General features: G+C 35.8%; 4 protein-coding genes across 6 annotated transcripts in view; 1 reads left to right on the top strand and 3 right to left on the bottom strand.

Moving 5' to 3' along the window:
• The window catches only part of LOC129238015 (probable ATP-dependent DNA helicase HFM1), a 57,479-nt gene extending 45,389 nt beyond the window's left edge, over positions 1-12,090 (bottom strand). Inside the window, exons 1-6 of one of the 2 annotated variants that reach the window (XM_054873043.1) lie at positions 12,054-12,090; positions 11,290-11,980; positions 11,078-11,222; positions 9,068-9,186; positions 8,692-8,884; positions 8,473-8,598 (exon numbers count right to left, since the gene is read on the bottom strand). In XM_054873043.1, coding sequence (XP_054729018.1) covers positions 8,473-8,598; positions 8,692-8,884; positions 9,068-9,186; positions 11,078-11,222; positions 11,290-11,980; positions 12,054-12,081 — 1,302 coding nt within the window. In that variant the 5' untranslated portion in view covers positions 12,082-12,090. Of the gene's footprint in view, positions 1-8,472; positions 8,599-8,691; positions 8,885-9,067; positions 9,187-9,286; positions 9,359-11,077; positions 11,223-11,289; positions 11,981-12,053 lie in introns of those variants that run through there. The other variant, XM_054873044.1, reaches the window with a different exon arrangement.
• A 4,577-nt stretch (positions 12,091-16,667) lies between these two features.
• On the bottom strand, positions 16,668-18,318 carry LOC129239278 (geminin). 2 transcript variants are annotated; one of them, XM_054874669.1, is made up of 3 exons: positions 18,117-18,318; positions 17,750-17,865; positions 16,668-17,617 (listed from the first exon to the last, which is right to left on the bottom strand). In XM_054874669.1, exons 1-3 carry the CDS (start codon positions 18,174-18,176, stop codon positions 17,107-17,109), a joined length of 687 nt encoding a protein of 228 aa, XP_054730644.1. In that variant the 5' UTR covers positions 18,177-18,318; the 3' UTR covers positions 16,668-17,106. The 2 variants fall into 2 exon arrangements, with proteins under 2 accessions (XP_054730644.1, XP_054730645.1); XM_054874670.1 differs by lacking the exon at positions 17,750-17,865.
• A 2,364-nt stretch (positions 18,319-20,682) lies between these two features.
• LOC129237027 (myb protein) lies at positions 20,683-23,718 on the top strand. The gene is made up of 2 exons (XM_054871394.1): positions 20,683-22,061; positions 22,129-23,718. Exons 1-2 carry the CDS (start codon positions 20,798-20,800, stop codon positions 22,815-22,817), a joined length of 1,953 nt encoding a protein of 650 aa, XP_054727369.1. The 5' UTR covers positions 20,683-20,797; the 3' UTR covers positions 22,818-23,718.
• A 133-nt stretch (positions 23,719-23,851) lies between these two features.
• LOC129237028 (glycosylphosphatidylinositol anchor attachment 1 protein) lies at positions 23,852-26,477 on the bottom strand. The gene is made up of 5 exons (XM_054871395.1): positions 26,112-26,477; positions 25,707-26,057; positions 25,455-25,646; positions 24,172-25,271; positions 23,852-24,108 (listed from the first exon to the last, which is right to left on the bottom strand). Exons 1-5 carry the CDS (start codon positions 26,287-26,289, stop codon positions 23,986-23,988), a joined length of 1,944 nt encoding a protein of 647 aa, XP_054727370.1. The 5' UTR covers positions 26,290-26,477; the 3' UTR covers positions 23,852-23,985.
• Positions 26,478-26,989: the final 512 nt, after the last annotated feature.

Here is a 26,989-nt window from a genome sequence, read left to right as displayed (position 1 = left end):
TGGTCCCACCAAATACATAGCATAACCTTCGTAGCGTGAATATTCGGCCGATGCGACCGGGCAGTCCCCATGACTTTCTTTTCTTTGAATTGCTGTAATGAATCCATTTTTCATCACCCGTCACCATGCGATGAAGAAAATCCTTCCTTTTTTGCCGCTGAAGCAGTTTTTCACAGGCGAAAAAACGACGTTCAACATCCCTTGGTTTTAACTCATAAGGAACCCAAGTCCCCTGTTTCTGAATCATTCCCAAATCATGCTTGGAAATGGATTGGCGGGTAACTCCTAATACTGAAGCAAGCTCTTCTTGCGGTTGACACGGATCCTCATTGAGCAATGCCTCCAATTCAGCGTCTTCGAAGGTTTTGGCCTTCCTTCACGCGGGCGTTCGCCAACATTAAAATCACCGTCTGTGAAGCGACGGAACCAATTTCGGCACGTTGTTTCACTTAAAGCAGCATCTCCATAAACTTTTTGTACTTCTCGATGCGCTTCAGCCGCCGTTTTTTTTCGAATAAAAGAGGAAAATCAACACTTGCCGCAAATGACGATTATTCGGCAGAAAATCAGACATTTTCACAGAACCAAAAGTATATGATACCAAAACAAAATCACTAATGTGTCTAAGCAGTTTGTTTACCATATATCTAAGCTTGGTTTATGACGTTTAGGCTATGTTAAAATCGACTAGCACACACTGCTGGCGGCATCTATTGACAAACAGCGAGAACTTAGTGGCGCACCTAATAGTAAAAGTTATTCAAAAACAAACTAGATTAATAATTTTGCGGCACGGCAAAAGGGTCTGTGCATCGAGCGCGTTGCTTTGTGTTTTGTCACATAGTAATTTCTTCGAGCGCATTTTTTTATAAAATTTTGATTATTCTAATTTTAATGAACAAACTACTTACGCACCCAAAAAATTTGCATGGAAGTGTAAATTTAAAGCGTAAAGTGAAATTTGGGTCCAACATTCTGTATTCAAAATGCTGTATTTTTAAATTCTGCTTAATAAAATTCTGTGCTGCAAAATTCTATACAGTCCAAATTCTGCTGTGCAAAATTCTGTTTTAAAACTTCTAAGACTCGCCCAGATAATTGACCAGGCGTGTGAATTTCCTTTAAAGCAATTAACAAAACAACTAGCGCTAATTTTGGAAATAGTTTAATTCGCTAAAAATTTAATTGGGCTTAATTTCTCTTGTATCTTTATTACATACCGATATTCAATCATATGCACCAGCCTGCCTCGGTGTGTAATAGGTGCGAAAAATATGCGACAATATTTTGACTTACAACAATATTTTAACTTATAGCATAGAGGGCAGTTACACAAACATATGTATATGTATATGTATATACATGTTTTAACATCTATATATTATTGTTCTAGATGCTTTCCATTTCAATTCAACCGGGCTTTTCGGGACATGTTCTTCGATTTCGATGTAACTCAAATATGTTGCTCTCTGCTCAAAATAATGAGACACGTATTTTTTTATTCGCCCGAAAATTTTTTTTTTTCAAGCTTTATCGGCAATTTTGTTTTTCGGCTCAAAATCGATTTTTTTTTTAATAATATAAGAAATTTTTTTTTTTAAATGCTCATAACTTAGTCAAAAATGAACCGATTTTAATAATTTTGGGTTCAAAATGATTGTCATTACTTACACAAGCGATTTCATGTAGAAACAGTTGCAAAAAAGTAGTTGAAAATTGTTTATTTTGCAAAAAACAAAAAGTGCGAAACAGGTTTTTTACTCAAAAATTCATTACTCAAAAACAACTCATTTTAGCTACTGGGCACTCAGCTTAATTGAAGTTTGAGGTATCCTCTTGATTTGGCAAAAGTTATAAAAAAAAAATACACTTTTTGAAATATTAAATTTCGAAAAAATTTCAATTTTTTTTCTTTTTTGCTAAATAAAAAATTTTCAACTACTGTTTTGCAATTGTTTCTACATGAAGTCGCTTGTGTAAGTAATTACGATCATTTTGAATCCAGAATTATTAAAATCGGTTCATTTTTGACTAAGTTATGGGCATTAAAAAAAATTTTTTTTCTTATATAATTAAAAAAAATCGAGTTTGAGCCGAAAAACAAAATTGCCGATAACTCTTGAAAAAAATTTTTTTCGGGCGAACAAAAAAATACGTGTCTCATTATTTTGACCAGAGAGCAACATATTTAAGATACATCGAAATCGAAGAACATGACCCGAATAGCCCGGTTGAATTGAAATGGAAAGCATCTCTAAAGACAACAAATTTTTTCATTGAATATACAAAACATAAATTTTTTTCTTTACAGTATTTTAAAAAATACGAAACTATGGCTCAAAATAGATTTGCATAGAGAATTTTTATGCTTGAAATATTTTTTTCTTCTTTTTATTAAAATTTTTTTTTTATTTTTATTTAAAAATTGGAAAAGTAATGAATTACAATCACAATGAATTAAAAAAGCATTAGCGGACTTGAAATATTAATTTTCATTTTGTCTTTACAGAAAGTCTTTTCAAATACAAAATTATGACTCAATGGAATTTAGGCTATTTAGAATTTGTTTCAAATTTTGCCAGAGTTTTTATCCAGAAGAATATTGTAATGCAAAATTTAGAACTGCCCCAATTTTATTAAATTATTGCACATGTTTACTAAATAAATGTGAGCGTGCAACAATTTGCCAGTAAGAAGAACAGTTGTGTGCAATCATGCGCTCATCCGATAAACAAATAAAAAGCTAAATTTTTTAAAAATCCGTGGTCAAAATGCCTATATAAAAACAAGTTACAAGTTTGCGATTTTGTAGTTATTTTTAAATATTGTCTTTGAGTTACTGGCTAAATTTTACTGGAAAAGTACATGCAGAGAACTATTATCTTTTTACTGACTTACTAAATATCAAATTATCATTGTGGCAAGCTTAACTATTTTTATGATAGCAGTTACACTCTAGTCAGCTGTTTGATGTTCATTAAATTTTTAATGACAACGGATTTCAGTAAGTATATTTTACTTATATTTTTTATTATTAGTTTTGTTCACCTACGTGATAATTAGCGACAATTGTTGCAACCATCACGTTTTGCATTTTTTTTTAATATTTGCTCTTTGAGAGCGAAGTGTTGTAAATTTAGTTCGTAGCTAACTCTTGCTGAAAAAGAACATGACCAGAGGAGAAGAAATCCGGAAAATGTGAATATTTTGCCAGTCTATCTTAAATAGGCCAAATTAGATGTCTACAAATGAAACATAACGAAAGCATAAATACCCTCATTATTCAGTAACAATTTACCAACACATGGTTTTCAGCCCGAACATCACGCACAATATACTATAGAAAATAATATAAAAATTAAAGAAAATTAACAAAAATAAATTGTTTTCGATATATTATTCGTTTAATCGAAAGAGTAGATACTCGTATTATTTATGGAAAACGATTTAATTGTTCTGACTGTCTTGGTTTTTTCACAGTAACGCTTCCTGTTAATCTAGTTTTCCAAGACCTTGGGGACGGTTTCTTACTCTATTTCACGGATGGTTGGCTCGATATTCGAATTAAGAACCTGAATCTTTAATGAATTGTTCGCATAACATCATCTAATCTCAGCATTACAAAAAAACAGTCTAATTGTGTCAAATCGCAGCTCCGAGGTGCTCAATTGACTCCGCCGGGATGGCTTGCATACGATCGATAGTGTCATGGTCTGAGTAGAATGGTATGTCATCTTGCTGAAACCCAAGATCGTCTAAGGCTATGTCATCAATTTCCGGCACAATAAAATGTGTCATGCATGCAGGCACTATTTGGACTACACAACACTGACTTTTAAGTTAAGTTTGCAATACTTCCCAGCATTGTTAAAGCGTAAAGCGATTTTTGATACTGACTTTCTGTCAAGATTACCTGCAAGACAGCTGTCATTTCATAGACCCCCCTATAAATGCGTAAATGCAAATATTTTATTTCTATTCTATAACCAGTTTACATTAATCTAATCTAACGTTTCACTGTTTACTAAAGATGAATATTAAATATGACAATTTCCTAGCTTCCGTAAAATAAGGTTAGCAAAATTGCACTATAATCCGCATAATCTTCTATTTTATGCGTTTGGAAGGTGACAACTATATTATTACATATATTTAATGAAAGATTACATGTATATCAATTTGATTAAATATTTTCAATATCGGACTGCGTAACTTTATCGACCCAACGACTAAGCCTAGGCTGGTAAGTCTTGATGCATCCACCATATAGTGCTGACTTTGCATCCTCAAGCTATCATATAGTACCTACATATACGTTTACTAACCCAGATACCACTCTGATCAAGGAGTTCCCGGAAGAACCGCCAGGTGGCGCTCTAAGTAAACTGATTTGAGTTCGGTATTTTTGACGTAATAACGTCTTATAACTCGATGTAGCCGGCTGCACGCACCAAAAATGCGGCGTTATCTTGCTCATGCGGCGTTACCTTGCTTGAACTGCAAGCGAGAGCGCGGAACGAACGACAAAGAGGCACAATCGGCCCCCGCGTTCGGCAACATTCGACATCTGGGTATCTCCTACTTGAGTGAGCATATATATGTATGTATATGCGCATATGTATATAAATTCATATACAGTAAGAAGTTCACCCTACAAGACAGTGCTGAGCACTTTCGACAAAAGTTCCAACACACTTACAAGTATTTTATTAGTCTGTAATACGTGCGCATTATCAGAATGGCATATACGACATTTTTTAATGGGGAAATCAAATATTTCAATTGATATTCTTTTCCCTGTTCGATACGAATTCTATCTCTCTTTTACCAATAGCCATTTCATATAAGTGAAAAATATATCTACTGTACTTTAAACGTCAAGGCAACTCAAAAGTTCTAGTGTGAAATTTGGCTATTGTTGTTGTAAGGTCGCCATAGCCGAATGAGCAGATGCTTGGCTAAAAGTTGAAAATTCGTGAATAGGGATCTCCGCAAAATATGAATTTTATAATTTCTAAATAAAACATTTTAACGAAACTCCTCATTCTGATCCCTTTTAACGAAAATGATGAGTTATTGTCATCAGTGTTGAATAATTTTAACGAAATAAAGTGGTGCTCTAAAAAAAGTACTAGTGTGAAATTTAGCTGTATTTATTGTATAGTCGCCATAGCCGGATGAGTGAGTTCGAATTTCCGTGGATGAAACACAAAATCGGTATGTAAAAGTTTTTTAATGAAAATAAAAGAAAATATTGAAAGTCGCGAGTTCGAATCGCAATGAAAACACAAATATAAATTTTATATTATAATTTCTAAATAAAACAATTTAACGAAACTCCTCAGTCTGATTACTTTTTAACGAAAATTAGGAGTTATTGAATAGTTTGTGTTGATTACTTTTTGATGACGAAAATGAGTAGTTTAGAGCATAGTAGATATATTTTTCAGTTCTAAGAAATTGCTATTGGTAAAAGAGAGATAGAAAATATCACACCGACAAGGGGAAACTATCACAACTTTCCAATGGCTAGAACAAAAATGTGTAGTTGGATGAGAATAGTGATGATGATAATATAAGTGCTTATATGATAGTCAGCTGTCTTGTAGGGTAAATATCACATTACTATAAATTCACATATTTGTATTTGCATTTGGCTTCTTCGTATGTGCATGGTAATGAACCATTTCTCTGTTGAGAATAGGACAATGATAGGAAAAGTAGGAAATGAAAGGGAGTGTTTCGAGTGTAAAGTGTCTTTAAAAAGTCAAATCGATGATGGTGCCTCTTAGCGTTCACGTAAGTGAATTTTGTAAGAGTTACGCCGCCTTAAGTAAATCTTACTATACGTGTTTTCGATTTTTATAGTTTTTAATTTTTAATTTTTTTTGTTAAAGTTTTTTTTGAATTTGCAACAAGCTTGTATTAAATTTGCATTAAAACTGGATTAATGGTGAGAAACTGTTTCGTTGTTGGGAAACTGTTTCGGTAATGCTACTCTAAAGAAAACAACCCTTTATGAGTGGCATGAACCCTTCAAAAGAGATAGTAGGTTCATCGAGGATAATAAACGTAATGCTAGACTGTCGATATCGAAAAAAATATGAAAATAAAAGTTTATCAATAACCACAAATTAACCATCAGGGAGCTGCCAGAGGACTTGAACATGGCTTAGGGATCCATTCAACAAAGGGGCCTCGTAGATATCGCTGAAGACATCATTTCCAGACTGGATCCGAATCAACATTCATCAAACGTATCATTACTGGAGACGAGCTGTAGGTTTATGAGTACGATATCAGGCGAGCGAATAGAGAGCTCCGAATAAACCAAGACCAAAAAACTACGTCTTTTTCAGTGAAAAACGAAAACTATACTCACGGTTTTTATGGATTACAATGATATTGCACACCATAAACTTTTGCCAGCCAGATGATGTCAGATAGATAATAAGGAGTATTATTTGGCCATTATGAGACGTTTACGTAAAGCAATTCACCAAAAAAAGAAAGAAATTGTGGGAAAACAACTTGTGAATCCTGCACCATTATAATGCACCGTCAAACAGTGTCATCAGTATCCGTGAATTCTCCCAAGAACGAAACGAATACCATCCAACAGCCATCGAATTCCCCTGATATGGCTCCTTGCAATTTTTTTCTGTTTGATCGAGTCAAGAAAGCACTACGGGTATGCGGTTTAACAGCCGAAAAGAGAAATGTAAAAATCGAAGACAGCTCTAATGGCTATACCGAAAATAGAGTCCCAGAAGCGCCTAATGCCAGCGTAGCATTTGATGGGGAGAACTTTTAAAATCATAATATTACTCTTGAGGAATAAACTTGTATTTTCAATTCTCTGAATATTTTCCGGAAACTTTTTGATCAAGGTTGTATGCATATTGTCCTTTTAAATATGCATGTGCATAAAAATTCGCGACTAAATTTGCTAGGGGTTTAGAAAACAATGCTTTCCATTTCAATTCAACCGGGCTATTCGGGACATTTTCTTCGATTTCGATATAACTCAAATATGTTGCTCTCTGCTCAAAATAATAAGACACGTCGATGGTTTTCGAGAAAAATGACATAATTCAAAAATAAAAATGCAACACCACTACTGAGTTGGGTCAGTTTTCTAGATAAGTGACGCGCCAATTCGATCACCTGACAAAACGACACTAACGCCATCTCTCAGAATTGCTTCAAGATTCGCTTATGACGCTTTTCCAGATAAAAATATATAAACTCTGTAGTTGATTTTTGCTTTTAACGGCAAAACTCCGAATTTTGAGTTGTGTCGCTTTTCTCGAAAACCATCGACGTATTTTTTTGTTCGCCAGAAAAAAATTTTTTTCAAGATTTATCGGCAATTTAGTTTTGAATTGAAATGGAATTGAAAATCGGTAAAGCAAAAATGTAGACGTTCAAATAAATTGAGCGAGTGTAAATGTAAAGTGAGTATTTTCTTTTATTTGATAATCTATATACATATATAAAAAGAAGTTACATTTCCTTGGTAATCTTATAACTCAAGAACCGCCAAACCGATTGACACAAAAATTTTATCTTTGAGGAGGTGGTTTGTGTGAAGTTTGATTGAAATCGGTGCAGCCGTTCCTGAGTTATGACATTTTATGTGAGTAATGGTTTCCTCTCATACGAAATGCCTGTATGGGAAAAACAACAACAAATACACAGCCGCTTATGAGCGTACCGCTTATGAGCGTACCGCTTATGAGTTGTACTGTTGTGGTTGTAAGTGTATTATGTTAATATTAATTTCGGACGAAAATATAATAAAAACTGGAGCATTCAAGGAACTGGAAAAACATTTCTAACTTTATTTATTTTAGCATTATTTATTTAGCTTAAAAAATTGAAATGGAAATTAAAGAATCAAAGTTTAATTACAAGTTTTTATCGGCTCTTTCACCTTACCTGTATATAGGTGACCACCACAATCAAATTTAAAAAAAGTACAGAAAAGGATATTGTGACATCTTTAGAAAGTATGTTGAATGAAAAAAATCAACTAATTCAACTGTTTAAACATTTTACGAGTTCTATAAAGAAAACTTAATATGAAAAATTTCTTGCGATATAAAAAAAAACATTTTATGTATGGTGGTGCGAAGCCCACTGGGAAATGCTAGTATTCTAATAAAAATTACATTTAAACCAGATTTGTCCTCTTGAAAAGAAAAAAAAATGAAATATTCAAAAAATGAATTAAGATCTTAAAAAAGTAAATATGACTGGTGCAAGTTTATTGCTCAGAAATCGCAGAAATTCTACTCTATTGGAATAATGACTCCAGCCAAATAATAGCAAAAGATTGTGGCTGAAAATAATATAATGGAGGAGAAAGGGCACATATCATGACGGAATTTATTAGGAAAATTGTTTTATATTGCATTATTAAAATTTCTTAACTAACTTTTTACACAAAGACTACGTTCTTAGACTCACCACATTCCTGCTGTGTGTTAAGATCACAGCAACACCTTTTGTATCATATTGTGGTCGTCCAGCGCGTCCAATCATTTGTAGTAAAGTACTCTCTGGATACTCCGTCATTTGACCAAGGTGATAGTACTAAGAGTTGGCAATAGTTTAAAATTCAATGTATAAACCTGCTTATCCATACTTTTAGAAAAACATAAAAAAAAACTTTTTGTTGCTACATACCTCAGTTGACTTGATGATCACAAGACGTGCGGGCAAATTGACACCCATTGCCAAAGTGTTGGTGCAGAGCAAAACTATTAAGTTACCCTGACGGAAGCTATCCTCGATTTGGTGGCGATCACTTAGACTCATGCCGGCATGATGGTAAGCAATGCCATGTGCAGTCAATTTGCGCAGTTTAGTGTCGTGCAAGCTTACAGTGGATAGATAAACAAGAGATAAAGAGGTATATGTACATAAATATAAATATGTCTTGAAACAGTTTGTTTGTATGAAATTTTGCCGCTAAGGTAATAAAACATGAATATAACGTTAACTATTGAAATTGCACGTATACTGTTATTATAACGGAACAGTTGATTACAAAAATACATACTTTTGGGCGAGTTGTGCAAGATTTTCCTTCTGTTGGTCACTTAATGGGAAATGTGTACTAACATTTTTTTCTAAAACAGCTGCTGCCATTTCAGCAGACTTCCGACAATTGCAAAATATCTAAAATAAAGTAATTGATTGTAAGAGCTTATAAACTTTGATAGCATTTAAAATAAAAACTAATTTTATTGAAAAAGAAAGAAAAATGACTTACACACACCTCAAAATATAGCTAACAATTTTCTCCGGACAAAAGGAAACTGTGTTTAGATTTTAAGTTTTGGAAAATTTGTTTCAAAATCCACTAGTAATCAAAAATTGCAAATATTTAATAAAGTTGTATGCACGCGTTATGTATAGTGTTCCGTGTTACTCACGGGTTACTAAATAGATACGAGTATTTAATTAACTTGCATAAATACAATGGAATTAGAGATGTACTATATTTTGTCCCATATTCCATCTAAAGTGTTCAGCAATCAGATAACATGTTTATCGAACTTTAAAAATATTCCCTTTGTATCATTTTGTGTGAATGAGGGCATGTTTAATAAACCCACTTAATTCGCGTTCAATTAGTGGTGAATTTCCATCGAGTTTTGCTAGCGGAGCGGGTCGGGAACTGCATTTATCTAAGCCCTTAATTTTACCTAACCCTTAAAATTATACTTTTACATTTGAGGTTACACAAAGGCACTTGATTTAAGGGGGGTAGGGTCACAAAATCGAAATTTTTTTCTTCACTCATCTTATAGTAAATTATTTCAAGAATGTTGTGTCAAAATTTTAAGTGGATCGGAGCAGAACTCTCAAAGTTATAGCCTTTTTAGGCACTCTACCTCGAATGCGGAGCATCGATAATTTTTCAGAGTCATTTTTTCAAACGCGTTTTTCCCGAAACGACTTCTTAAAAGTCGGTGCCAATCACAACTCCGAAACTATTCAACCGATTCTTTTCAAATTTGGCACACGTTTTCTAAATCAAAAATACCTCCCCCCACACTGTTTTTTTTTTTATTTTTTTTTTTTAAGGTTATTTTTCACTTACAAATATGGCGAAATTTTTCGCCAAAAATGCTCGTTTTACGTTTTTTTGCCACCAAAACTACAAAAATGAAAAAAAAAAATTTTATTAATGGGGGGGGGGGGGGGGGGGGCAAGCATTACGTCATACTTTAACTGAAAAATTCGACTTTTTTAGTTTCAGATGATTCTACGACGAATGCCGATTGGCACCGCAGAGCACCTCTCGAAAAACATATCTCCAAAAAAACTCTGTCATGGGCTTATTTGTCAATATTTTATTATTAATATTTTTTAAAAAGTTATTGAAAAGATGTACAATAACATGCAACTGATTTTATTAAAGTATCTTAAGCCATATTTCTGTAAAAAATTCAAAAACAAAAGTGTTTTTTTTTAGCGCTAAACCCTACCACACCCTTAAGTTTTGTGCCACTTCAATCGATCAACTGGATTGCTACGAATTATTAATAAACAAAATGCAGAATGTAACTGAAAAACAAAAATTACTTAATGTTCATTACGTTTGATTTGCTGACGTTGTCAATTTTTGACAAAAACTTGGAATGCTTTCTTTTACAGTTTTAAATTTATCTTACCACTTCCATTTGGTAGTTCAAATTAAATTTCCGGTGTGATACATAAGCTGCGAAAACGGCAGGGTTGCATTTCATGTATACGAAATCAAAGGGTAAATTTTTCTCATTGGCTTAAATGAATTTTCATACATATTTTGTCAGCTAGTTTGTATTGTTATAAACTTATACGATTTATGAGGCTTTCATGGTTTTACATGCTTAGATGAATACTCTTATTAACATACATATATACACGGGGCACTCATAAACCAACCCAATTCCAGTTCAAAAGCCTTTTTTGGTGGCAATTACTAAATAAAAGTAACTTATGTATTGCATACTATTCAAATGCTTCCAGAAGTATGAATATTTTTACCTGTATAATAAATTTTAGTTTGTATTGAACTTACCAAAGTAGCCTTACGATCGGAATATTTTTGTAATATACCGGTTAATTTATAATTGAGGGTCATATCAAACTTAAAGCCACGCATGCAGGAATTGAAGCCCAACACATGTCTTTCCAATGGCACAGGACGATCTGAGTCCGAATAACTATAGAAAGCAAAAACAATTATGTGCATTGTTAAACTTTCCACTTTGCTAAATTAAAATGCCTTACACCAACTGTGTCACTTGTTCATCAATAGCTCTTTTGTTGCTATAACTTTGGCTGGCTCCCGCGCCAGCAATCCAACGAGTTATATCCTGTACATTTGGTATAGTGGCTGAAGCTACAACAAATCGCAGCGGTTTCTCCATTGTATCGCGCGCAATTGTATGCATACGCGACACTACCGCTTCTAGCACTGGGCCACGCACATCTTCATTCAACAAGTGCACTTCATCAATAAGAAAGAGACGCACCGAGCTGATAACGTCACGGCAATCACGCCAGTGACGTGTCAGCGAATCCCATTTCTCTGGTGTAGTAATAATCACTTGAGCGCTCCGCAGTCGTGTTAGTTCATCCAATTCACTATCACCTGTAAGGAGTAAACACTTGACGCCTATAAGCCCAAAACGTACCTTCCAATCGTCAAATCGTTCGGCACAAAGGGCTTTTATCGGTGCCACATAAATAGCCTTTGTTACCATTATGTTGCTCAGGTCCTGACTGGCACTAGTCGCGCCTGTCAGTTGATGATCGAGTAGCATACGCACAATGGCCAATTCAAACGCCACAGTTTTGCCAGAACCAGTGGGTGCACTAAGCACCACCGATCTGTTCGAATGCAACAATACATCGATAAGCGAAGATTGCACTGCATTAAAACTGTGTAAGTGCTCGAAAATTCTACCAAATGGTGATGCTGTGTGTACAAAGTATGTGTTAAGGAAAATGATATATAGATTATAATTATTGATATAAGTAAAAAAGGATACGAATGTCTGCAAACGTTTTAATGTCCATGCGATTTGGTTGGTGGCGAAACAGGAAATTAACGGAAATGTCATATAACTAGCGGTAAACCGAGAATGCATGAAAAATGGTACTGGGCCAAACTACAGAGAGCAAAAGGTTAAGAAATAAGCAAAATATAAATTTTTATGCAGCTAAATAATAAAAATTAAGGTTTTTGGACACTCTATCAAATTGTTATTTTTAAGTTGCTCATATTGAAAAATCTGTAAATTAGTTGATTATTTTTAGCAGCATACATATTTACAGATCACTCTTTAGGAATTCATTGGTTCTTAAGATAAGATAAATTTTTCCCCGAAAGTGCCATACTAGAATGTGCTAGATGTTACCGCAGCACCACCCGCAATGTGTATATACAGCTGTTGACAGCTAATTAGAAACGACACTTATTTCAAAATAAATCTTCGATTTTCCTTTTAAACACGTATTTTCATAACTTTTTGCCAATTTTATTTAAGGGGGTAGTATGGTTAATTCGGTGTAAAACAAGCATATTTTTCGAAATTTTTTTTGTCGACTCAGTTGATTTATTCAAAATTTTAAAATTACTTCATTATAAAGTCATATTTAAAGAATATTGTGTGAAATTTTCATTGATTTTTATGAAGAAATGAGTTGGTGGCAGCGAATCTTCGCGGACGTCTCATAAAAAAGTTTTATTGCGGTGTCCCTCAGAACTCATTACTGGATCAACTAAAATCAAAAAACCAAATTGTTTTCATCAGCTAATAAAGTTTCGCAGGTAACAACGTCGAATTTTTTTTTTTTTTTTTTAATTTTTTAAAGCGCTTTGAAGTCAAAACACCGATTTTTCATAAAAAAAAACTTGAAAACTTTGTTGTTTTAAAATATGACAAAATTTAAAAAAAAAAAAACTCGACGTCATTACCTCGTGAATAAAGTAAAGAAACAAAAAAACCAAATTTGAAAAGAATCGGTGCAGTAGATATGAATCTACAGTGGACACCGACCGTAAAAAAGGCAAGTGTGAGAAAAACGCGTTTAAAGATTTTCGGCAGCGTGAAATCCGGTTGGAGAGGCGGATACTTAATCCTTTGTGTCTTTGTCAATTTTACTCTAATGCACTTCAAACTTTCACACAATAATCTTAAGATGTTATAGAATAATTTAAAAAAAAAAAAAAAAAATGAAAAAAAAAAATACCATACTACCCCCTTAAACATATGATAAACTTAAAAACTAGTGCAAAACAATTTAATCGCAATTCTTTATTAAATATATATATATTTTTTTAAAGCATGTGAAATGCACGATTTGGATAGGGCAACTAATTAGAAACAGTAATGTATATTATTATCAGATCTACATAAAGATTATGTTAGTATTTGGTTCCATAACCCTTTTGCTTCAACACTGCCTCACATCGATTGCGCATTGATGTAATGAGATTCTGACAGCGCGCCACAGGTATTGCTCGCCATGCCATTTTTACTTCGACAAAAAGGACATCCATATTTGGGATATTTTTGGCACTCACGGCTTTTTTAACGTCACCCCAGAGCTGCTCTATTGGGTTTAAGTCCGGACTGGATGATGGCCATTCCAAAACATTGATGGAATTTTCGTCGAAAAACTGTTTGGTCAACTTTGCCGTGTGCTTTGGATCATTATCCTGTTGAAACTTCCATATAACAGGCAAATTTTCCTCAGCCCACGGCAACATTACATTTTTTAGTATATCGACGTATTTCTCCTTATTTAAAATTCCATAAATCCTATGTATTGGGCCAACACCATTCCACCAGAAACATCCCCACACCATGATTGATCCTCCACAATGCTTCACTACCCGTGAAACGTAGCCAGGATTGAATTCTTGGTTGATTGGCCGTCGAACATACCTTCTACCATCTGGGCCTATGCGATTTATCTTGGTTTCATTGCTCCAAACGATATATTTCCATTGATTTGGAGTCCATGACCAATGGGATCTCGCAAAGACTACTCGCCGTCCACTTTGTATCTTGGTTAGAAGGGGCTTCTTGCGTGCTGCTCTGCCATGCAGTCCAGATTCGACCAGACGCCGAACAATTGTCCTCTTGGATATTTCGAAATTATATTGATCCTGAATTTCCCGTTGGATGTCAGTGGAAGTCTTTTTTGGGTCTCTTTTGGAGATGATTGCTATTTTGCGGCCAATTTCTGCTGAAGTTTTCCGGGGCCTTTTCTTGCGTGGAACATTGTCAACAGTCTTAAAAAGTTGGATATGCTTTAAGGCGTTAAAAACTATTTTTTTTTTTTTGAGCATTTGACTTGCTTAGAAATTTCACTGTACGACTTTCCAGCTTTACGAAGGTCAAAAACAGAGCTGCGCAGGGCAGGTGTACAGCTGCTGCTTTTTCCCATTACACATCTTGAAGACGAATATTTTAGTTGCTTTTAAACAACCAATTTAAAATATATACATACCAAAAAGTCGATTATATTACTATTAAAATAACACAACTTTCCGAATATGCTTCCATTGAACAACTGTTTCTAATTACTTGTCTCAGTTTATTTACCTTGAACTAAGTAACCCATGCACTGCGTTGGATAATATTAACGGTACTTCAATTTCACAACTACAAAACTAGGTGCATTGGGTAGTAAATAGAGTAACAAAAGCAATGCAAATGATTTTAAGAGAAAAAATAACGGTAAATTTAAACAGTTTAATATTATGCTCATCAAGCGTTTATCAAAAGGGAGCGTTTCTAATTAGCTGACAACAGCTGTAAGTAGTTAGCGTATCACAACCGGAGGCAAAAAATATTTTAGTTCACAAAAATTTGATTACCTTCTAAAAACATGAATTCAATTCGTATTTGAACATCCTTGGCCTACATAAACCCATTTTTTCTAAACATAATGCTACAACTCTGAAATAAAACATTAGTGTAAATTTCAAATATTTATGAATACAATGCACTCGTAAGAACTCGAACTGAAAAAACCTGAATTGTTCGAATTAACCAATTATTCCATTTGTATTAAATAATTCAAAGCAATAAAATTCTGTATCTCACTGTTTAACGATTCATGACCAATTTTTTTAAACGTTTGCACTTTAATTGTTAGCATTTTTTTAACTAATCTATTAATTTATCCAAAAATATAAAAGCATCTCTGAGTTTAAATTTTGTTATTAACGCTTTTACCTGTCTGCGGGCTTTGTAAGTCTTGAACTGAGAAATACAATTTGTCCTTAACGATGCATTCAAAAACTCCAGAAAAGTGTGGATAGTTTAGAAATTTGTCTTTAGTTGCTAATATTATTTTTACTACCAGGATAAAACTGATTGACAATTCAAATTTTTTTAATACTTTTATTGGAATAATCGGAATACTAAACTTTAATGATTTTTTCCGAGCTTTAATTTACTGTCATTAAGGTGAAACGTTAGGTTTGTAGGACTGAAGATTTGGTGGGTAAGTACTAGAACGGGATATTTGAGGTCAATGAATTTCGGAACAAAAAAATTTCCTTCTCTAATATACTCATACAACGAAAAATTTAAAAAGACGCCACGTTCTGGGAAAACGTTCGGGCAAAAATTTTTTTTCCGAGTTCAGCTTGCAAAAACATCTTAGACTCAGAGATTTACGGGGAATTTAAGGTGGTACGGTCTAATCAAGGTGGATTTATTAGCGATGAGGTTCAGGGGGCCATCAAACACATGAAACCATCTAAAGCCATTGGCCCTGACGGACTAAACATGCTGATGCTGAAAAAGCTGGGTCCATTGGGAGTAGAATATCTCACCAATTTGTCTATGGCCCCTCTCATCATTTCTGATAAGTGGGAGAGTGGTCCCACTACTGAAGCCTGGGAAACGCGCCATCCCAGGAGAGTCTTATCGCCCGATAACTCTCCTTTCCCCAGTAGTGAAGACTCTTTTACTCCCACTCTTTACGAAACATCTAACCTCAGCCTCACACCAGCATGGTTTCCGAAGAGTGCATAGCACCACCACGGCACTCACCGTCATTAACACACAGGTAAACCGCGGACTCAACCAAAACCGCCCCTGCGAGAGGACTGTCCTAGTAGCGATAGATCTAAAAAAAAGCTTTCGATACAGTCAGCCACGCCACGCTACTATATGACATTTTACAGTCGACTGCACGATATTGGCGTCGGGCAATGGCATTGATGGCCTATGCTCCAAGGTAAACGACTACCTCGTCAGCCTTTCTCGCTTCTTCACTGCGAGGAACTTACAACTCTCTCCCACTAAATCCACGGCGACCCTTTTCATCACCTGCACAAAGGAAGTCAAGCTACAACTCAAAGTGAAAGTCGCTGACACAAATTCCGACGGTTAACATCCCCAAAATACTGGGAGTTACCGTTTTCACGGCAGTCGGTTCTACGTTACCGGAACGACCTGGATTTATATCCGGCCAAGGACTGCCACTCCAGCAGCATTCCCCGTATGTAAGTATGGGGAATGTTTATGCTGCTACAACAACATCATAAGTTTACATTTGAACAAAGGATACAAAATAAGCAGTGACCCCTTGTATATATCTCCTATCAAGCCCAAATTTTTAATTAAAATATCAATTCATATTTTGCAACACTTATATATTTGATGTTATCGACAACCATGTATATACACATAGGCTTGTATTTCTCACTGCTAGTTAGAAACACGCATAGAATATGAAACAATTTTCAAATCCGAAAATAACACGTATAAAATTAAAAATCTAGTTTTAAACAGTTGAACATTTTGTTAAGAACAAAAAAAAAATTTCAGTAAATGTGAGAGTTGACTATTTTTTAGTACACTGGAGCCCCGGTAATGAGCAGCAGCCCTCCCGTCGCTTTCTTATAGAGCGTCTTGTCGGGTACAAATATTGTATTAATACGAAAATGTTTAAATAAACTAGCGTATTTAAGGTAATTATATAATAATAAAAAGCTAAAAAGGATTTGATGAGTCGACTCCAATTTTACTAACATCGTGGAGTTAAGCATTCAGCATTCTCCGGCAATTTCTAAATTTAAGCCCGACGGACGTGTTCCAATCCCTTTTGCTCTTCTTCAGGTAATGGTGGTGCAGTACTTGATTTGGTTAAAATGCTGTTGTCATCGTCATCCAGTATATTGCCAGCAGCCTCCTCCTGTTCTTCTCCACCCGTTACTCCACCATCACTTTCAATCTCACGTTCAGCCTCATTTTCATTTAACATCTCTGTTAATACTTCCACCAAATTACGTGCCTCGCTTAACATTTGGCGCGACGTATCTAACTCAGCCTCCAAGCCTTCAATTCGTTCGTGCAAGCGTTTATTTTCTGAAAGCGTTTCATCTAGAGCCACACGTCGCTTCTCAGCTAAATGCTCCCAATATAGTTCACCCGGGCTCTCTTCACTGGTAAGATCTTCGGCTGTTATTGTAGTCTTCTCTACGCCGCCTACCTTTTTCTGAGGACTTGTTTGTGTTTCCGACACACGTGTCTCTACCTTCTTACGCTTCGCTAAATCGGTGGAAGCCAATGTGGCCTCAGTAGCACTGTAAGTAAAAAATCAAGAAAAATTTTAGTGTACTTAAATAAAAAAAATGTCTATTTACCAATGTATATTTTCAGTTTAAATGTTTAATTGCTATTTTTTAAAGAATCGATAGAAGAAACACGCAACTTACGCTTTGAGGCGACTCAGTTTGTCAATTTGTGGGCGCCCAGCCAAGTTTTCTTTGTCAGTGGCGATCCCACCCGGTTGCAACACCTTAAACGTCTTGCGCTGATTCTTCAAATTCTCCTAAGCAATATTAAAAACAAGCAGATGAGGTGTAATGCGGATAGCGATGATAGTGTGGCCCCATAACACAAGCATGTAACAACAAACAAAAATTTACAAACAAAACGTATTAGTATGATTTTTATATTAAATGAATGTAAAATGATCGTTAACAAAGACAAAACAAGAGCAAATTCAACCAGGCGTTAGTAGGCCTTTGAGCTAAATCGGCGTGGCTTTAATTTTTATTGAAGCATTTTTAGGTTTCATACCTGTTGTTCGGCTGCCGATTCAATTTGAATGAAGACCTTTTTCGTGGAGACATTAGACATTTTATCGATTTATGATTAAAACTACGTAATTAAAATTACTAAAACGCGCGTAAATGACGCCGTTGATACACTTCCAAAAAAACAATTATTTTCAAACTATGGCGATTGAAAGAAATTACTTCACTGCTTTGCTATTGTAAATGTCAAATAAAGCGCCAAATATGTAACTATTGAAGTTAGCTGCAGTTCCCCATACGGTTGCACTTTCACGTACGTATGAATACAGTTCTTTTTTTATAAATAAATTTTGTCAAGGAATATGACTCGGATTTGATTTGCTCCCGAAATGCAAGCCGATACCTGGTTGTATTTATATCGTGTTATGGTTGAGAAAATACAGAAAGTAGAGTTTGTTGCGGAGCGCTACTCGGTTCTCAGTGAATTTGATTGAATCAGCTGTTGAGCTGCCGTAATTCTATATTTTTCTTAACAAACAACTATAGGCTTCTTCAATTTCTCCGCTCGCTATATTGATGCTCGATTAACTTAACTAAAAATTGGCAGGCGAAAGCAAAGTTTTTGAACAAGATTCGCCGCTAGCGAAAATCATCATACCTCATTAGACTGGTATAACTCATTATCTTCCAAACGCATGTAATTTAAGGCAGCTCTACTCCTGCGCTGCCAATATTTGTTCACTTATACCAGTTACTTCATCTATTCGCCACTTACTAGCCCTTGGCGAAAAGAAGAAGTCTTATTTCACATTCAATTTACTTAACAAGGCGAACCCACATAAGGTGATTACGCTACAGGAGCTGATTTTTATTTTTTCTGATTTCCTGGTTTGAATATCAAATTATTGTTTGTTGTTACCCTATTTGTAAACTGTAAAATTTTATTATGAAAGAATTGAGGGTATAGTTATGTAAATCCGGTGCAAATTCATTAACCCTCTGTTGGGCACCCGGGTCTGGCCAGACTGGCTTTTTCGACTTTAGGCGTGAATTTAACATATTTCTATTACAACTACCAACTTGAGCTTCCAGGAAACTTCCTAAAATTTAATTTTCTAACGATTTATGGATATAACCTTTTAAAAAAGATACTCGAACAGGACGAAAAATGCCAGACCCGCTTGCTCAGCCGAAGGTTTTAAAAAAGGTGTCCAACGGAGGGCTAATGGACTTGTCTCTCATTTTTGAAGTACTGAGGATCGTTTCGAATAAAATTTGGAAAATATCGGTGAGCTATATCAAAGAAGCATTAAAGCATTAAGCATATTAAACTTGTTAATTTTTTAATTTATATAATATGAATTTTGTTCCAAAAAAGAATAGTTTTTTATTATGCTTAAAATCGTTCACATATAAGTTATTGTTAATAAATTTATCGGCGTATTAATGTTCTTGAGGACCGCTAAATGCAACTCTGTTACCTCATTTCAAAATGGCTATTTGTGTGAGAAGAAACCGTCGTTAAACGAGAACGGAACGTATTGTGCAAATTAAAATTATAAATGTTACAAACGAAATTAAATGCAGCAAATAGGAAAAGTTTGCAATTGAAAGATTTATAGCTACCCTCTCAAGGTTAGCAAGTTTTATCTAGCTCAAGTTTATCCATAAATGAATTTAAGTTTGTATTTAACACATGCAATAGTTACTAGCAGAGGGTGTGAATGTCCGTCTGTGGGACTTTGCTGTGGCATCAGCGGATCACTAGTTGTGACAGCTGCTACCAACGCGTCTCTGCCGCCGTCGCTGCCTACATTTGTTAGTTGAGTTATTTTCTGTCAAGCAATTCACTTCGTCGCTGAATTTGAAATGTCAACCGTGAAAAACTGAAAAGAAAACTCAAATTGTTAAGCGTTATTGCTGCATACGCAGGTGAAAATTTACCACCACTTATAAGCTGAAGTTTTATTTTCTTTAATGGACGAGTTTGGAAACTTGAATTTGTGTAAAGATAACAATAATTTCACAAGGGCAAGGAACGTTCAAACTGCTACACTAACACCAACAACAATATCTCAAGGAATAATTGGCACAACGCAGCGAGGCCGCTGCGAGAGTGACGCGATACATCCGCGATTGTGAAATAAACATCAGAAGGAAACGGTGAAGTGCTTGAGCTGTGGTCAAGTATTTTATTCCAATTCATTAGACGAAATTATTTACCATTACGAAGACGTAGCGCATAAAAATTATTTTTCAAAGCGTTATTGCTGCATACGCAGGTGAAAATTTACCACCACTTATAAGCTGAAGTTTTATTTCTTTAATGGACGAGTTTGGAAACTTGAATTTGTGTAAAGATAACAATAATTTCACAAGGGCAAGGAACGTTCAAACTGCTACACTAACACCAACAACAATATCTCAAGGAATAATTGGCACAACGCAGCGAGGCCGCTGCGAGAGTGACGCGATACATCCGCGATTGTTAAATAAACATCAGAAGGAAACGGTGAAGTGCTTGAGCTGTGGTCAAGTATTTTATTCCAATTCATTAGACGAAATTATTTACCATTACGAAGACGTAGCGCATAAAAATTATTTTTCAAAGTGTCTATATTGCGGTGGGAAAGTTCATAAATACCAGTATATTACCGACATTTGTAATTATCACAGTTGCTCCCGCTCTAAAAGCGGTATAGAAAAGTAATATCTACTAGCAGAATGAATCGAAATATTGATATTGATAATGTTGACACCTATGTAATTACCGAACGAATAGAAAGTGGAAGTGGCGACTCGGGTGAATCAGAGTGCTCGGACAATGGTGGTGGCATCGATGATGATTCGAGTAGTTTAAGTTCTCGTACTACTGGTGGTAATGGCTACGGCAAACGATGGTCAAGGGCTGAGGATAACCTACTTAAAGGGCTTGTTGGACAGTATGGGGATCAATGGGAGTTGATTGCACCACATTTTAAGGATCGCACTGAACAACAAGTTCAACAGCGATGGGCTAAGGTGTTAAATCCCGAATTGATCAAAGGTCCCTGGACAAGAGAAGAAGATGAGAAAGTTGTTGAGCTTGTGCGGCGATTTGGACCAAAGAAATGGACATTAATATCGCGATATTTAAACGGTCGCATTGGAAAGCAATGTAGAGAACGCTGGCATAATCATCTCAATCCCAATATTAAAAAAACAGCTTGGACCGAAGAAGAGGACCGTGTAATTTTCAATGCACACTTAGAATGGGGAAACCAATGGGCAAAAATAGCAAAGCTTCTTCCTGGACGAACGGATAATGCTATAAAGAACCACTGGAACTCTACCATGAGGCGTAAGTACGATCCTCATCGTTTGAGGGTGTTGGCGCGTCAGTACCCCGATTTGCAAGACTCGCGTTCCAATTTAAAAGCGCTTATTAAAGCAAGTGCCAGCACTGCAACTCAGCCGCAAGTACAGGCACCAGCCCCGTCTCAAGCGCTTTCTTTGTCAGCGCAAATCTTGCAACGCCCCCAAGTGCAGCGCCCACAAAACGAAGAGGCTCAAGAACAACCGAGCACATCCGGCGCGGCTGCTATCCAAAATTCAGCACAGCAAGTTTCAAAACCACCGCCTACACGTCCACAACCAAATATATTAAAACGTGCTCGACCACAGTTTGATGCACAATTGCAGCAACCACAATTTTTAGATATGGTGACATGTTCAACAAACACACTAACAACAGCGGTTGGCATAGACAACATAGGTGTGGCAGGCAATCACTGGATGAAAACGGAAACCAAATTACCTGAATCGCCAGTTATGACTCCTATAAAACCGCTCCCCTTTTCACCCTCGCAATTCCTCAATTCACCATGCTTACCGTCATTCGAAGACATTAGCCTGCGTGCCAGTACGCCGGTGCATAAAGGTAGTGGTCGCCCTGGAGTAGAAATCAAAAAAGAATTGGAAAGTTCTTCCATTGAAACACCACAAAAAAGTAAGATTTTTGTAGAAATTTTATGTTCTTATTTAAAATATTACGTTTTTGTTTTTGTTGATTGCAGGTATATTGGGACCTCGTACACCTACACCTTTCAAAGACGCTCTAGCCGCTTTGGGCAAAAAGCGTCGTTACATTCCTCCGAGTCCATCCTCCTTGGTCGAGGACCTGGCCGAAATCATACACGAAGAACAGGTGAATGACTCAAATAATATGGCTATCAAAAAAGAAAACATGTCGTCAGATACGGACTTGACAAGCGATATATCCAGAAGTACCGCTGCTGGCTCAACATCGCAACCAACAAAGAAAGCACGGAAATCGCTTATCACCAGTTGGGGTGAGAATGTTATGCCGAGTGCAGGAATGAAACAAGAAAAAAAGCCGCTACCATTTGAGACAGAAACACCCAGTAAATTTTTGACATCAAACGAGTCGATTGCATTTTCACCTACAACGATCATCATGAAGGACACACTATGCAGTGAGGCTGATCTATTACTCGATACCAATGAAGAAGCCAAAAAAGAGAATAGTCCACAACAGAGACAACAACAACAGCAGCAAGGACAGAATGCGTTGTCAATATTGCCGTCACGTGAGCGAAGTGGTCATCAGTACTTGGATCCGAAATGGGAGAGATTAGCATGTGGTCAGACCAAGGATCAACAATTTATGGTGCAACAAGCTCATGCATGCCTCAAGAATCTCTCACTAATGCCACGATCACTAAACTTCGAAAAGCAAAAATGACGTGAACGCAAAGAAAAAACCACTATGAGACATTCTTTAACAGTAATTGTTGATTAAATACTTATGCCCAACTGATCACACATACATATATATTGTATACTAATTTAGCTTATATTGAATTATTGTTTTATTACTACGATTGTTATCGTGATAAACAAACTTTTATTATTATGTATTTTTTTACACTAACATGTATTTAATGTTTCCAAACGAATGATTTGTGAAATGCGTGCACATATATATATTCAGATTTTATTTGTATTTATTATTATTTTTATATACTGCAGAGCTGGAATCGTCTAGACTTTAGTCCAAACAGGTTTGAAGAATGCTTTTAGTATGCGATTAACGTTTTATAAATTATGTATGATTGCACATACATGTACCAACATTATATACATAATCAATATAGCCATAATTAAGTAATTATAAGTATAATTTGTCTAATAAAGAATTTCACGGAAATTAAACACCGATATTTAGGACTAAACACTAATTGATCGAATTATTTAATTTTATAAAAAAAAATCTAAATTCTAAATTTAAAATCTCGCTCATACCTACAACCTGCAACCCACAGAATTAAATTATTAACTACTTAAATACATTTATTGTACCTACTTACTTCACAGCAGAGTAAGAATACGTATGCATAATATCTAACTTTTTTATCAAATAAATAAACCATTTAAGCGATGAAGATTTACGTGTATTTTATCCAAAGAAAAAACGAGATTTTTTAGATCTTTCCGCTCTAAATAATTGCCAGGAAAACAAAATGAATATTTGTCAAAAAATTATCGTTCTAATCGGCTGGCATTGGTGGAATATGTAATAAAATCTTCTATAGATATAAGTTTTAGAAAATGGCTCAAATAAAAACCTTTGAAATTCGTTAGAATTTGTTTTTTAGTTTAAAACTTGATTACCAATGGCTTCTCAAAAAATATATGTAGCGAAACAGCGTAAGCCGTACGCCAACTAAACACCTTTCAAGGGTGTGTGTCATATTGGCGGCAGCCGTAGCATTTGAAAAATATTAAGTGAAATATTTATTTGGTGTTCATAGAATATATTAAATTAATTCTATTATGAATAAATATATGGAATATTTTTAATATAAAATTTTTCATTGCAAGTACTAAATATTTTAGTTGCTGGTTAAAATTTAATCAGTTTTTTTATTCAATGTAATACTTGTGCTTTTCCGGCCGAGAGCTAAGGTCCAGTACAGTATCCAAAGCGGGAAATATACGGCAGCTACCGCTGTGTACAGCCAATTACCATAAATCTGCGAAAAAAATTCAAATGAAATCTATGCCAGTCAAGAACATGCTTATAATTTTTTTCTTACAATACTATCCATTATACTAAATGTTATTGCATCCACTGTAGCGCCAAAAGCACGCCTAGCCACATCACTTAGTGCTAACTCTGGAAATTCAAATAATGTTAGCCACAGCACCAGCAAATAGATAACTACAATTGGATTTAGTAAAAATGTATATATCCGTGTAAAGTTTTGGCGTAAGCCTTTAGTGCCCTCGCTGTCCATCAATACCGTTAAGGGCGATATTAGCGTAGCCAGAATAAAGCCCAAGGCGAAATTCAGTAGTCCAGTGACAATCAACGTCACACCCATAAATATTAACGCTCCTATATTTAGTAATTGAAGACCAATCTCCGGAAGAGTGTAAAATATTGGCATCAGTATTCCAAATAACACTTGCGCAACCAAAATTAAACTAACACTCATTTTTGTGCTAATACCAATGGCCGTAAAGTAATCTCTCACTTGTTGGCTAAACGGCAAGGCGTTGCAGAGAAAGCCCAATAATAGCGCCGCCGCCATGTAAAGCAGCACCGTAATGTATGGCAATTGTATTGGCGATTTTTCTTCGTGGACTGACGATTCCTTTTCTTCAGATTTTGTTTCATCACTAGTAGTGGTGGTAAGCCAGAGAAGAAAAGCTTTGATAAACATAGGACTTGCTAATGCAATAAGGCAAGGCATAAAATCGCCAATTGAAACGAATCGGTCGTTTTGTACTAATATATAGAAAAAGTAGCTCTGATGAAAACGTTCCAACAGGTTATTTAAGCTACGCGATATTCCTTCCACGGTTTTTAATAGTGAGAGTCCCGTCCCAAAACGATTGTTATTATTGCTGTTTGTAATGCGTTTCACAGCTTCAAGTGTGAGTGATTCGATACGATAACGGTGGAAAAGTCCATGATTACCATTGGGAATGCCAGTAGCTTGACTCATTAGCATCTCCAACATATGGCGTAAATTGTCTTCCAATGAGCCTCGATAAGAACGACGCTTCTTACGCGGTGTATGTTTGTAACCAGATGAGATGCCGCTACGCGACGTAAGACGCTGTACCAAGTTAAACATATCTAAATTGGGCAACTGACCATTTAGTCCTTCGATCTTGACGTCGATGTAATCTAAAAAACATTTAATTAAAATGTTAAGTTTGCATATAAGAAAATTTATATTAATAATAGTTTAATCAAAGCTTAGCCCGGTTTCTCAGGGCGAATGTTCTTTATAGTTTTTTATTTCAGCATTCAAGCATTATTCAAGCATTTGGAATCACTATTTAACAGGTGAGGCAAAAAATACATTACCAATATCTAAATCCTGGATTTCTATGTTGAGCGCCGCTTGTAATGCACCTGCACGTGCTGGCAAATTTCCACAACGCAAAATAGGCGAATCCTTGATGCCACCTTCATGGTATGCTTCCAACCATGCATGCATACCTAGCTGCTCTTGTTCTGTCACTAGAAATACCAAATCCTTGGCCCAGTAATTTTTTTCTAAGCAATAAATGTTAAGTAATTAATAATATTCGACGAAGCATTGCAACTTGAACATACTACGTGCAAAGTCGGCAAATGCCAATAACATCGGTACACTTGCGGTAATGTCTGCGTGAATTGAGTTTCCAGCGCGGTAAGGTGCGGTAAATACCACGCCTTCTGTGGAGCTAATGCGAGGTGCCCGCAATATACCATAAACATTCTTGCCATGGTACTCCTTCCCGTTGCTAAAAGGATAGCGGAGAGTGAAATTGTGTATATGTGTTTCAAGGCCAATTTGGTGCATCTTTGCCGCTATCCATGCATGCGGAGTTGTAGATTTGTGATCAGTGCGCTCACGTAACAACTCTTCGTATAAAGATTGCGCAAAGCGTACAGAATCCTGTCCGATTTCTGGATCAACAAGCCCTGAGAAAGGAAAATTATACGTTTGAAAGAAATGTTTGACTATATATGCATTACCAGGTGAGAGGGCATTTTCCGAAAGGTATGTGCCGTGGCTGAAATCGGGGTGTGCCAGACAAACGAACCAAGCCAAGCCGGCTACGTAGAAAAATAAAGATATTTTGCCGCTGTGTTTTGCCAACATACGACCAAATTTCCCACGCGGCGTCAATGAGGGATCCGAAAGAAGACCCATTTTGTTTCGACTTTTTTACTAAATAACTGCAGAATACAATAAATCTGCATACAAAAACGGCTGGTTTTGTTATTCTTGTTACGCGTTACCAACAAGCGGTAAGAACCAATGTAAACTCCACAAAGTTGCCAATTACGGCATTGGTAATGCTGTTGGCAAGGGAATCCACACAAGGTGACACAATATGGCAGTTTAATTGTTGTTTTGGTTTTGTTCTTACGGTTTGATGGTTTGAAAGGCAAAGTCCCCTGCTTCTTTGTTTGTTCGTTTACATTATTTTTAAAAATTTGACATTCACACCACGATATTGCAAAACAAAATACATGTAAAGGTTTTGGTGCTCAACCGAAGTCACCTTCTGTAAATTCGCCTATGCAATCGAAGCAGTAAAGCTAATGCAGTGCAGTTGGTGTTGCTGCGACACGAATAAGTCGAGTATTTTTTAGGTGTACTTTCTTAATGTACTGATTATTTTTCGTACTCGAGTCCATCATGCAAGAAATCAGGTGGGTAACGAAAAGGTATTTACTTGCTTTTTTGAAGAATTTTTTTCTGGAATTACATGAATCATAGAGTGATAGAAAATCTATTCTGCTAAGTTGAGTTTCATAGTATCATCTCTATAGCTACTACTTTGAACCCTGCATTCAAACGTATTCACTTCAGGGACCCTGTTGCTTATTCTAAAGCAGCATCATCA

The sequence above is a fragment of the Anastrepha obliqua genome, chromosome 2 (genome assembly GCF_027943255.1).
Source record: "Anastrepha obliqua isolate idAnaObli1 chromosome 2, idAnaObli1_1.0, whole genome shotgun sequence".
In the NCBI taxonomy this organism is placed as follows: Eukaryota; Metazoa; Arthropoda; class Insecta; order Diptera; family Tephritidae; genus Anastrepha; species Anastrepha obliqua.
The sequence above is the reverse complement of the archived record's forward strand: the minus strand, read 5'-3'. Positions and strand labels throughout refer to the sequence as shown.

Coding starts and splice junctions, on each gene's coding strand:
- LOC129237027 (XM_054871394.1), top strand. CDS start 20,798: ATGAATCGAAATATTGATATTGATAATGTTGACACCTATGTAATTACC. Junction 22,062..22,128: donor CATTGAAACACCACAAAAAA/GTAAGATTTTTG, acceptor TGTTGATTGCAG/GTATATTGGGACCTCGTACA.
- LOC129239278 (XM_054874669.1), bottom strand. CDS start 18,176: ATGTCTAATGTCTCCACGAAAAAGGTCTTCATTCAAATTGAATCGGCA. Junction 17,866..18,116: donor AATCGGCAGCCGAACAACAG/GTATGAAACCTA, acceptor AATATTGCTTAG/GAGAATTTGAAGAATCAGCG. Junction 17,618..17,749: donor AAACTGAGTCGCCTCAAAGC/GTAAGTTGCGTG, acceptor TTTTACTTACAG/TGCTACTGAGGCCACATTGG.
- LOC129237028 (XM_054871395.1), bottom strand. CDS start 26,289: ATGGGTCTTCTTTCGGATCCCTCATTGACGCCGCGTGGGAAATTTGGT. Junction 25,647..25,706: donor ATTTGCCGACTTTGCACGTA/GTATGTTCAAGT, acceptor TTTATTGCTTAG/AAAAAAATTACTGGGCCAAG. Junction 25,272..25,454: donor AATCCAGGATTTAGATATTG/GTAATGTATTTT, acceptor AATGTTTTTTAG/ATTACATCGACGTCAAGATC.